General features: G+C 44.3%; 1 protein-coding gene across 7 annotated transcripts in view; it reads left to right on the top strand.

Annotated features, from left to right (window-relative positions):
* The window catches only part of LOC118379570 (protein 4.1-like), a 129,448-nt gene that overhangs the window by 29,549 nt on the left and 86,433 nt on the right, over window positions 1-13,466 (top strand). For 5 of the 7 annotated variants that reach the window (XM_052472787.1, XM_052472786.1, XM_052472784.1 and 2 more), the window contains exons 3-7: window positions 7,858-8,118; window positions 9,718-9,822; window positions 11,176-11,218; window positions 11,591-11,635; window positions 11,887-11,962. In XM_052472787.1, the coding sequence (XP_052328747.1) occupies window positions 7,858-8,118; window positions 9,718-9,822; window positions 11,176-11,218; window positions 11,591-11,635; window positions 11,887-11,962 (530 nt within the window). The remainder of the gene's footprint in view (window positions 1-7,857; window positions 8,119-9,717; window positions 9,823-11,175; window positions 11,219-11,590; window positions 11,636-11,886; window positions 11,963-13,466) is intronic. The other 2 variants (XM_052472789.1, XM_052472785.1) reach the window with 1 other exon arrangement.

The following is a 13,466-nucleotide window of genomic DNA, read 5'->3' as shown; positions in this document are numbered from 1 at the left end:
CGAGTCTGCTGTTAATAATAATGCAGAGGATTTTCCCAAGGTTACTGTTGACACATATTCCACGGTAGTTATTGGGGTCAAATTTGTCTCCACTTTTGTGGATTGGGGTGATCAGTCCTTGGTTCCAAATATTGGGGAAGATGCCAGAGCTAAGTATGATGTTAAAGAGTTTTAGTATAGCCAATTGGAATTTGTTGTCTGTATATTTGATCATTTCATTGAGGATACCATCGACACCACAGGCCTTTTTTGGGTTGGAGGGTTTTTATTTTGTCCTGTAACTCATTCAATGTAATTGGAGAATCCAGTGGGTTCTGGTAGTCTTTAATAGTTGATTCTAAGATCTGTAGTTGATCATGTATATGTTTTTGCTCTTTGTTCTTTGTTATAGAACCAAAAAGATTGGAGAAGTGGTTTACCCATACATCTCCATTTTGGATAGATAATTCTTCGTGTTGTTGTTTGTTTAGTGTTTTCCAATTTTCCCAGAAGTGGTTAGAGTCTATGGATTCTTCAATTGCATTGAGCTGATTTCTGACATGCTGTTCCTTCTTTTTCCGTAGTGTGTTTCTGTATTGTTTTAGTGATTCACCATAGTGAAGGCGTAGACTCAGGTTTTCCGGGTCTCTATGTTTTTGGTTGGACAGGTTTCTCAATTTCTTTCTTAGATTTTTGCATTCCTCATCAAACCATTTGTCATTATTGTTAATTTTCTTCGGTTTTCTATTTGAGATTTTTAGATTTGATAGGGAAGCTGAGAGGTCAAATATACTGTTAAGATTTTCTACTGCCAAGTTTACACCTTCACTATTACAGTGGAACGTTTACCCAGGAAATTGTCTAAAAGGGATTGAATTTGTTGTTGCCTAATTGTTTTTTGGTAGGTTTCCAAACTGCATTCCTTCCACCTATAGCATTTCTTAATGTTACTCAGTTCCTTTGGCTTTGATGCCTCGTGGTTGAGTATTGCTCTGTTTAAGTAGACTGTGATTTTGCTGTGGTCTGATAGGGGTGTTAGTGGACTGACTGTGAACGCTCTGAGAGATTCTGGGTTGAGGTCAGTGATAAAGTAGTAATACAGTACTACTGCCATGAGATGAGCTATAGGTGTATCTACCATAGGAGTCCCCTCGAAGCCTACCGTTGACTATGTACATACCCAGCGTGCGACAGAGCTGCAGGAGTTGTGACCCGTTTTTGTTGGTTATGTTGTCATAGTTGTGCCTAGGGGGCATATGTGGGAGGGGATGCTGTCACCTCCAGGCAGATGTTTGTCCCCCTGTGTGCTGAGGGTGTCAGGTTCTTGTCCGGTTCTGGCATTTAGGTCGCCACAGACTAGTACATGTCCCTGGGCCTGGAAATGATTGATTTCGCCCTCCAGGATGGAGAAGCTGTCTTCATTAAAATATGGGGATTCTAGTCGGGGATATAGGTAGCACACAGGTATAGGTAGCACACACTGTCTCTCTCTCTGTCTCCCTGTCTCTCTGTCTCTCTCTCTCTTGCTCTCTGAGGTCATGCCTTTGATAAGGTACTCGTTTAGAGTAGCGAGGCTCCAGTCGACTCCTCTTCAGAGAGTCAGGGGTTGCATCTCAAATGACCTCATATCCTCTATTGTACATGCCAAATGACTCCATATCCTCTATTGTACATGCCAAATGACTCCATATCCTCTATTGTACATGCCAAATGACTCCATATCCTCTATTGTACATGCCAAATGACCTCATATCCTCTATTGTACATGCCAAATGACCTCATATCCTCTATTGTACATGCCAAATGACTCCATATCCTCTATTGTACATGCCAAATGACTCCATATCCTCTATTGTACATGCCAAATGACTCCATATCCTCTATTGTACATGCCAAATGACCTCATATCCTCTATTGTACATGCCAAATGACCTCATATCCTCTATTGTACATGCCAAATGATTCCATATCCTCTATTGTACATGCTAAATGACTCCATATCCTCTATTGTACATGCCAAATGATTCCATATCCTCTATTGTCCATTGCCAAATGACCTCATATCCTCTATTGTACATGCCAAATGATTCCATATCCTCTATTGTACATGCTAAATGACTCCATATCCTCTATTGTACATGCCAAATGACCTCATATCCTCTATTGTACATGCCAAATGACCTCATATCCTCTATTGTACATGCCAAATGATTCCATATCCTCTATTGTGCATGCCAAATGACCTCATATCCTCTATTGTACATGCTAAATGACCTCATATCCTCTATTGTACATGCCAAATGATTCCATATCCTCTATTGTACATGCCAAATGACTCTATATCCTCTATTGTACATGCCAAATGACTCCATATCCTCTATTGTACATGCCAAATGACCTCATATCCTCTATTGTACATGCCAAATGACCTCATATCCTCTATTGTACATGGCAAATGACTCCATATCCTCTATTGTGCATGCCAAATGACCTCATATCCTCTATTGTACATGCCAAATGACTCCATATCCTCTATTGTGCATGCCAAATGACTCCATATCCTCTATTGTACATGCCAAATGACCTCATATCCTCTATTGTACATGCCAAATGACCTCATATCCTCTATTGTACATGCCAAATGATTCCATATCCTCTATTGTACATGCTAAATGACTCCATATCCTCTATTGTACATGCCAAATGATTCCATATCCTCTATTGTACATGCCAAATGACCTCATATCCTCTATTGTACATGCCAAATGATTCCATATCCTCTATTGTACATGCTAAATGACTCCATATCCTCTATTGTACATGCCAAATCAAATCAAATCAAATTTATTTATATAGCCCTTCGTACATCAGCTGATATCTCAAAGTGCTGTACAGAAACCCAGCCTAAAACCCCAAACAGCAAACAATGCAGGTGTAAAAGCACGGTGGCTAGGAAAACTCCCTAGAAAGGCCAAAACCTAGGAAGAAACCTAGAGAGGAACCGGGCTATGTGGGTGGCCAGTCCTCTTCTGGCTGTGCCGGGTAGAGATTATAACAGAACATGACCAAGATGTTCAAATGTTCATAAATGACCAGCATGGTCGAATAATAATAAGGCAGAACAGTTGAAACTGGAGCAGCAGCACAGTCAGGTGGACTGGGGACAGCAAGGAGCCTTCATGTCAGGTAGTCCTGGGGCACGGTCCTAGGGCTCAGGTCAGTTGAAACTGGAGCAGGAGCATGGCCAGGTGGACTGGGGACAGCAAGGAGTCCTCATGTCAGGTAGTCCTGGGACATGGTCCTAGGGCTCAGGTCCTCCGAGAGAGAGAAAGAAAGAGAGAAGGAGAGAATTAGAGAACGCACACTTAGATTCACACAGGACACCGAATAGGACAGGAGAAGTACTCCAGATATAACAAACTGACCCTAGCCCCCCGACACATAAACTACTGCAGCATAAATACTGGAGGCTGAGACAGGAGGGGTCAGGAGACACTGTGGCCCCAAATGACCTCATATCCTCTATTGTACATGCCAAATGACCTCATATCCTCTATTGTACATGCCAAATGATTCCATATCCTCTATTGTACATGCCAAATGACTCTATATCCTCTATTGTAAATGCTAAATGACCTCATATCCTCTATTGTACATGCCAAATGACTCTATATCCTCTATTGTACATGCCAAATGACTCCATATCCTCTATTGTACATGCCAAATGACTCCATATCCTCTATTGTACATGCCAAATGACCTCATATCCTCTATTGTACATGCCAAATGACTCCATATCCTCTATTGTAAATGCGAAATGACTTCATATCCTCTATTGTACATGCCAAATGACTCTATATCCTCTATTGTACATGCCAAATGACTCCATATCCTCTATTGTACATGCCAAATGACTCCATATCCTCTATTGTACATGCCAAATGACTCCATATCCTCTATTGTACATGCCAAATGACTCCATATCCTCTATTGTACATGCCAAATGACTCCATATCCTCTATTGTACATGCCAAATGACTCCATCTCCTCTATTGTACATGCCAAATGACTCCATATCCTCTATTGTACATGCCAAATGACCTCATATCCTCTATTGTACATGCTAAATGACCTCATATCCTCTATTGTACATGCCAAATGACTCCATATCCTCTATTGTACATGCCAAATGACCTCATATCCTCTATTGTACATGCCAAATGACTCCATATCCTCTATTGTACATGCCAAATGACCTCATATCCTCTATTGTACATGCCAAATGACTCCATATCCTCTATTGTGCATGCCAAATGACCTCATATCCTCTATTGTACATGCCAAATGATTCCATATCCTCTATTGTACATGCTAAATGACTCCATATCCTCTTGTACATGCCAAATGATTCCATATCCTCTATTGTACATGCCAAATGACCTCATATCCTCTATTGTACATGCCAAATGATTCCATATCCTCTATTGTACATGCTAAATGACTCCATATCCTCTATTGTACATGCCAAATGACCTCATATCCTCTATTGTACATGCCAAATGACCTCATATCCTCTATTGTACATGCCAAATGATTCCATATCCTCTATTGTACATGCCAAATGACTCTATTGTAAATGCTAAATATCCTCTATTGTACATGCTAAATGACCTCATATCCTCTATTGTACATGCCAAATGACTCCATATCCTCTATTGTACATGCCAAATGACTCTCCTCTATTGTACATGCCAAATGACCTCATATCCTCTATTGTACATGCCAAATGACCTCATATCCTCTATTGTACATGCCAAATGACCTCATATCCTCTATTGTACATGCCAAATGACTCCATATCCTCTATTGTGCATGCCAAATGACCTCATATCCTCTATTGTACATGCCAAATGACTCCATATCCTCTATTGTGCATGCCAAATGACTCCATATCCTCTATTGTACATGCCAAATGACCCATATCCTCTATTGTACATGCCAAATGATTCCATATCCTCTATTGTACATGCTAAATGACTCCATATCCTCTATTGTACATGCCAAATGATTCCATATCCTCTATTGTACATGCCAAATGACCTCATATCCTCTATTGTACATGCCAAATGATTCCATATCCTCTATTGTACATGCCAAATGACCTCCATATCCTCTATTGTACATGCCAAATGACTCATATCCTCTATTGTACATGCCAAATGATTCCATATCCTCTATTGTACATGCCAAATGACTCTATATCCTCTATTGTAAATGCTAAATGACCTCATATCCTCTATTGTACATGCCAAATGACTCCATATCCTCTATTGTACATGCCAAATGACTCCATATCCTCTATTGTACATGCCAAATGACCTCATATCCTCTATTGTACATGCCAAATGACCTCATATCCTCTATTGTACATGCCAAATGACTCCATATCCTCTATTGTACATGCCAAATGACTCCATATCCTCTATTGTACATGCCAAATGACTCCATATCCTCTATTGTACATGCCAAATGACTCCATATCCTCTATTGTACATGCCAAATGACCTCATATCCTCTATTGTACATGCCAAATGACCTCATATCCTCTATTGTACATGCTAAATGACTCCATATCCTCTATTGTACATGCCAAATGACTCCATATCCTCTATTGTACATGCCAAATGACTCCATCTCCTCTATTGTACATGCCAAATGACTTCATATCCTCTATTGTACATGCCAAATGACCTCATATCCTCTATTGTACATGCCAAATGACCTCATATCCTCTATTGTACATGCCAAATGACCCCCTATCCTCTATTGTACATGCCAAATGACCTCATATCCTCTATTGTACATGCCAAATGACCTCATATCCTCTATTGTACATGCCAAATGACTCATATCCTCTATTGTACATGCCAAATGACCTCATATCCTCTATTGTACATGCCAAATGACTCCATATCCTCTATTGTACATGCCAAATGACCTCATATCCTCTATTGTACATGCCAAATGATTCCATATCCTCTATTGTACATGCTAAATGACACCATATCCTCTATTGTACATGCCAAATGACCTCATATCCTCTATTGTACATGCCAAATGACCCCCTATCCTCTATTGTACATGCCAAATGACCTCATATCCTCTATTGTACATGCCAAATGATTCCATATCCTCTATTGTACATGCCAAATGACTCCATATCCTCTATTGTACATGCCAAATGACATCATATCCTCTATTGTACATGCCAAATGACTCCATATCCTCTATTGTGCATGCCAAATGACTCCCTATTCTCTACATAGTGCACTACTTTTGACGAGAGCTCTATTGGCCCTGGTCAAAAGTAATGCACTATATAGGTAATAGGGAGCCATTTGGGATACAGCCAGGGTTTCAGGGAGTAACCTAAGAGCAGTGCCCCCTGCCTGGCTGGCTAACTGGCTGGCTGACTGGCTGTCTGACTGGCTGGCTAACTGGCTGGCTGACTGGCTAATTGGCCGGCTAACTTGCTGGATGACTGGCTGGCTGACTGGCTGGCTAACTGGCTGGCTAACTGGGTAACTGGCTGCCTGGCTGGCTGGCTGGCTGGCTAACTGGCTGGCTAACTGGCTGGCTGAACTGGCTAACTGGCTGGATGACTGGCTAACTGGCTAACTGGCTGGATGAACTGCTGGCTGTCTAACTGGCTGGATGACTGCTGGCTAACTGGCTAACTGGCTAACTGGCTGGCTGGCTAAACTGGCTAGCTGGCTGGCTAACTGGCTAACTGGCTGGCTAACTGGCTAGCTGGCTGGCTAACTGGCTGGCTGACTGGCTAACTGGCTAACTTGCTGGATGACTGGCTGGCTGACTGGCTGGCTAACTGGCTGGCTAACTGGGTAACTGGCTGCCTGGCTGGCTAACTGGCTGGCTGACTGGCTAATTGGCCGGCTAACTTGCTGGATGACTGGCTGGCTGACTGGCTGGCTAACTGGCTGGCTAACTGGGTAACTGGCTGCCTGGCTGGCTGGCTGCCTTTCTGGCTAACTTGCTGGCTGACTGGCTAACTGGCTGGATGACTGACTGGCTAACTGGCTGGATGACTGGCTGTCTAACTGGCTGGATGGCTGGCTGGCTAACTGGCTAGCTGGCTGGCTAGCTGGCTGGCTAGCTGGCTGGCTAACTGGCTAGCTGGCTGGCTAACTGGCTAGCTGGCTGGCTAACTGGCTAACTGGCTGGCTAACTGGCTAGCTGGCTGGCTAACTGGCTAGCTGGCTGGCTAACTGGCTAACTGGCTGGCTAACTGGCTAGCTGGCTGGCTAACTGGCTAGCTGGCTGGCTGGTCCCAGTTACACTAGTTCCCTTCCTCTCCCTGAACAGCAGTACTTTTAAGACCTTACTCCTTCCATCGGTGTCTACGGTCATTTACTTTACTTTTTGCTGTAGTGATGCTTTAGTTATTCATTTACGTGTGTGTGTGTGTGTGTGTGTGTGTGTGTGTGTGTGTGTGTGTGTGTGTGTGTGTGACAAAGCCTTTGTTTAGTTCACCTGTAGTGAAATGTAGAGATGCAGAACCAGAGCGGTTGACATGACTATTAACTTGTGTGTTTGAGCTGAGGATTCGTCAATGCCTCCAGGCGTGTGGTTGTAACGTGTTCACTGACTGGACACTGCAGGTATAGACCAGTTTACCAATATATAGATGTAGACTACAGTGGCTCATCAATATCATGTCTGTGTCCTTTGTCAAGATTAGCTGTTTGTTCTGTGTATCTATAAGCAAGGATGTTTTTGTCATGTGTCAATGTATGCGTTTTTGGATATAAATATAACATTGATTGTGTTTAAAATGTGTCTTGTGTTTTCTTCCTCCAGCTTATCCAGGTAGACCAGAAGGAAGACCCCGAGAACGACTCTGAGGAAGAGGGGGGAGAGACCGATAAGGAGAAAAGAGAAGACGACAGTGCCCAGGGGAAGGAGAAAGAGGAGGAGGAGCCTGAGAGGGAAGGAGAGAAAGAGGGAGTAGAGAAGACAACAGAGGAAGACGCTCAACCTCCTAAGCCTCCCCGTCGACCCAGGATCATGCAAATTAAAGTTACACTGCTGGACGACACTCTGTTTGAGTGTGAGCTGGATGTAAGTCCCAATATTACCAAATAAATCCTTTATTCTAGTTGGAAACCTGGGATACAGGATGGTTTGTGCTGTCTAGACAAATCTCATGGAATCATCATGTTTGACAGGGCTGGTTGACAGGGCTGGTTGACAGGGCTGTTTGACAGGGCTGTTTGACAGGGCTGGTTGACAGGGCTGTTTGACAGGGCTGGTTGACAGGGCTGGTTGACTTGGCTGTTTGACAGGGCTGGTTGACTTGGCTGTTTGACTTGGCTGTTTGACAGGGCTGGTTGACAGGGCGGTTTGACAGGGCTGGTTGACAGGGCTGTTTGGCATGGCTGGTTGACAGGGCTGGTTGACAGGGCTGGTTGACAGGGCTGGTTGACAGGGCTGTTTGACTTGGCTGGTTGACAGGGCTGGTTGACTTGGCTGGTTGACTTGGCTGGTTGACAGGGCTGGTTGACAGGGCTGGTTGACAGGGCTGGTTGACTTGGCTGTTTGACAGGGCTGGTTGACAGGGCTGGTTGACAGGGCTGGTTGACAGGGCTGTTTGACTTGGCTGGTTGACAGGGCTGGTTGACAGGGCTGGTTGACTTGGCTGGTTGACTTGGCTGGTTGACAGGGCTGGTTGACAGGGCTGTTTGACTTGACTGGTTGACAGGGCTGGTTGACAGGGCTGGTTGACAGGGCTGTTTGACAGGGCTGGTTGACAGGGCTGGTTGGCATGGCTGGTTGACAGGGCTGGTTGACAGGGCTGGTTGGCAGGGCTGGTTGACAGGGCTGGTTGACAGGGCTGGTTGACAGGGCTGGTTGACAGGGCTGGTTGACAGGGCTGGTTGGCATGGCTGGTTGACAGGGCTGGTTGACAGGGCTGTTTGGCAGGGCTGGTTGACAGGGCTGGTTGACAGGGCTGGTTGACTTGGCTGTTTGACTTGGCTGTTTGACAGGGCTGTTTGACAGGGCTGTTTGACAGGGCTGGTTGACAGGGCTGGTTGACAGGGCTGGTTGACAGGGCTGTTTGACAGGGCTGGTTGACAGGGCTGGTTGACAGGGCTGTTTGACAGGGCTGGTTGACAGGGCTGGTTGACAGGGCTGGTTGACAGGGCTGGTTGACAGGGCTGGTTGACAGGGCTGGTTGACTTGGCTGGTTGACAGGGCTGGTTGGCATGCCAATTCCATATGATTTGGCAAGACAGCACAACCATCCCTGGGATTTCCAGGCTAGGAATACATCTAGTATTGAATAAAACGATCCCCCACCACTACTCAGACAATGTTTTTGTCATTGGTCAGCAGCAACCTAACTAACAGCATGCTACAGTAAGGTCCCTGAGCTTCCTCTCTCCTAATTCATGTTCTACTGCATTAGGAACCTACAGTTAATGGATACGTCCCAATTGACACGCTATTCCCTAAATAGGACCTGGTCAAAAGTAGTGCACTATATAGGGATTAGGGTGCCATTTGGGACACATATGTCTCACACAGTTAATTACTGGCTTTTTGTGTGTGTCTATAGCTATTTATTCTCCCTGTGTGTGTGTCTGGCCTTTAGAAAACATGCCTATCACACAGACTGGTTTATTATGGCTCTCTGTGAAATATCTCATCTGCCTGTAGAAACATGCCAAAGGTGTGGAGCTGTTCACCAAGGTGTGTGACCACCTCAACCTGCTGGAGAGAGACTACTACGGCCTGGCCATCTGGGAGTCGCCCTCCATGAAGGTCAGAAGCTCTGAGACAATGTTCTGCACTTTAACTCATGTCTGTCTGTTACTAAATTTACTGGGGACTGTATAGGGCAGTGTCCCCATTCACTGCCCTGGGGCATTGGGATATTTTTTAGACCAGAGGAAAAAGTGCCTCCTACTGGCCCTCCAACACCACTTCCAGCAGCATCTGGTCTCCCATCCAGGAACTGACCAGGACCAACCCTGCTTAGCTTCAGAAGCAAGCCAGCAGTGGTGTGCAGGGTGGTATGCTGCTGTCCATGTATCTTTGTGGGAATGGACAGGTACAGGTGTGATCACACCAGTAATATTAGTATGAGGTCATTAAAGCGCCCATGGCACTTATCGTAAGAGTAGGGGTGTTTACCCCGGTGTCCGAGCTAAATTCCCAATCTGGCCCTCAAACCACCATGGTCACCTAATTATCCCCAATTGCAATTGGCTCATTCTTCCCCCTCCTGTAACTATAACCCCAGGTTGTTGCTGTATATGAGAACGTGTTCTCAGTCAACTTACCTGGTAAAATAACGGATAAATTATAAACGTACCTCTCTGATTCAGAGGGGTTGGGTTAAATGAGGAAGACACATTTCAGTTGAAGACATTCAGTTGTACAACTGACTAGGTATCTCATCTTTCCTCCTGGTTTCCTCCCAGTGTTGTACAACTGACTAGGTATCCTGGTTTCCTCCCAGTGTTGTACAACTGACTAGGTATCCTGGTTTCCTCCCAGTGTTGTACAACTGACTAGGTATCCTGGTTTCCTCCCAGTGTTGTACAACTGACTAGGTATCCTGGTTTCCTCCCAGTGTTGTACAACTGACTAGATATCCTGGTTTCCTCCCAGTGTTGTACAACTGACTAGGTATCCTGGTTTCCTCCCAGTGTTGTACAACTGACTAGGTATCCTGGTTTCCTCCCAGTGTTGTACAACTGACTAGGTATCCTGGTTTCCTCCCAGTGTTGTACAACTGACTAGGTATCCTGGTTTCCTCCCAGTGTTGTACAACTGACTAGGTATCCTGGTTTCCTCCCAGTGTTGTACAACTGACTAGGTATCCTGGTTTCCTCCCAGTGTTGTACAACTGACTAGATATCCTGGTTTCCTCCCAGTGTTGTACAACTGACTAGGTATCCTGGTGGTTTCCTCCCAGTGTTGTACAACTGACAAGGTATCCTGGTTTCCTCCCAGTGTTGTACAACTGACTAGGTATCCTGGTTTCCTCCCAGTGTTGTACAACTGACTAGGTATCCTGGTTTCCTCCCAGTGTTTGATGTTCAGTTTTAAAAAGGTGCAGCGTCTTGAGTCCTTGTTTTTTTCCCTGATTGTCCTACTTCTGCTCCACAGACCTGGATGGATTTCACCAAGGAGATCCGCAGGCAGGTTCAAGGTGAGGGTTGAATGCGTAGCTTCTGCTCTGCTCTCATTGTGTGTCTATAGGGGCCTGTCTTGTAACCTCTCGCTAAATGAATGGAAGTTCTACTGTGGGTGCGGTGCGTTCGGAAAATGGCGGCTCCAGACTGTCAGTGTGTCCTGGGCCTTTGGTACATTCAGAGTGTTTCTCTCTCGCAGCGATCAGAGCGCACCCTGGAATGCTCTGACCTCACAACGGAAGTCAAGCACCATCAGTTAACTGGCTAAAGTTGGCTGGCTTGCTAGCTTTTCCCTCAAACGTACCCTGAATGGCGAAAGGCTAATAAGCACACTGCCCTGTACACCTCACCGTGACACTCCCATTTCATTTTCTGCTCCACCTACGTAGGTGCAAAGTTAGACAAGATCTGTGCAGACGCACAATCATGTACAGGTGAGACGAAAATACCGTCGTCATTCATTACTCAGGGGGGTATTCATTAGTGCACACCGTAGCTAAACGTTTTGGAACGAAAATGAGGGTTTCTTATTGGACAAGTTCATGTTAGTCCCTAACAGTCCGTTTGGTGCCTATTGAATATGACCCACGTTTTTTGTTTTTAAACATCGCTGTGCATGTTTTAGTGAGAGGAAAATGTTGCCATGATTTGAATGTGTTTTGATGCCAGATTTTTTCCCCCTCAGGCACCAATTATGACTTCACCTTCAATGTGAAGTTCTATCCTCCTGACCCAGCCCAGCTTTCTGAAGACATCACCAGGTAAACATCTACCTGCTCCTCTGTCTGGTTTCTCTCTGCTAGGTGTGCTCTCTGTCTATTCCCAGCAAACCAAAATTGGTTCTGTGAAAGTCCCCAGAAAATGTGTTAGGTCGCGGCAAATGTTCTCATAACACAAAAAATGTCCAGTCGTGCTGATGATTATAGAATATTTGAATAAGACATTCACCTGATGCTAGAAAAACTTTCATAAAAACACATTTAACCGGTTCTTTAAAAGATGATCAGAATGTTTCATTAGGTTTCTGGGAACATTGTGGGGATATGAAAAAAAACACTAAAACTGTCCAGTTATGCTGACATTCAGATAGTGTTTGTATCAGGCTACACAAAACAGTCCTTTGATGTTGCAAGAATGTTCACAGAATAACCTGTCTGAGTTCTTTAAAGGTTCCTAGAACACTGAATTAGGTTGTGGGAACAGTGTGGGTACATTACAAGTGATAGGTTCCCAAAGCACAAAACTTACTGTCACGATCCTCTTTCTGTAAATGACTGGACCAAAGCGCAGCGTGGTACGTGTATTCATGATATTTATTTAAATCAGAACACTTGAACAAAAATAACAAAGAGGAAAACGAACATTTCTGTAAGGAAACTAAACAATACAGAAAATAACTATGACCCTGTCTTGGAAGTCCTCAGAACATTTCAAGAACATTTTATATTTAAGTTTAATATTTAAGTACTAAGTACTATTATTGTTACTACAACATTCTCAGTATGTACAGCTCCTTAAAGCGCTTTGGAATACATCCCCATTATGTTTCTCTCCAGTTTGAATGTCAATTCACATTTGAAGGTGATACAGAAGACACATGGCATCATCCCTAAGGTGAAGCATGGTGGTGGCAGCGTCATGCTGGGGGGGAAGTTTTTCGTTGGGAGACTAGTCAGGATCGAGGGGAAAGATGAACGGCACAAAGTAAAGAGAGATCCTTGATGAAAACCTGCTCCAGAGTGCTCAGGACCCCAGACTGGGTTGAAGGTTCACCTTCCAACAGGACAACGACCCTAAGCACACAGCCAAGATAACGCAGGAGTGGCTTCGGGACAAGTCTCTAAATATCCTTGAGTGGCGCAGCTAGAGCCCGGACTTCAACCCGATCGAACATCTCTGGAGAGTCCTGAAAATAGCTGTGCAGCGATGCTCCATATCCAACCTGACAGAGCTGGAGAGGATCTACAATGAAGAATGGGAGAAACTCTCCAAATCCAGGTGTGCCAAGCTTGTAGTGTCATACCCAAGAAGGATGTAATCGCTGCCAAAGGTGCTTCAACAAAGTACTGAGTAAAGGGTCTGAATACTTATGTAAATGTTATATTTCAGTTTTGTACTTTTTATAGGGGTATTGTGTGTAAAATATATTTAATCCATTTTAGAGTAAGGACAAACACATTCTGAAAAATTACGATACATAATAAATATATCAAAACAAATTCAGTTTCAATGTAATAATCTTTTATTGAGTTAAGGTCCAATTTT

This window comes from Oncorhynchus keta, chromosome 20 (assembly GCF_023373465.1).
Source record: "Oncorhynchus keta strain PuntledgeMale-10-30-2019 chromosome 20, Oket_V2, whole genome shotgun sequence".
NCBI lineage: Eukaryota > Metazoa > Chordata > Actinopteri > Salmoniformes > Salmonidae > Oncorhynchus > Oncorhynchus keta.
This window is presented reverse-complemented; position numbering and strand designations above follow the sequence as displayed.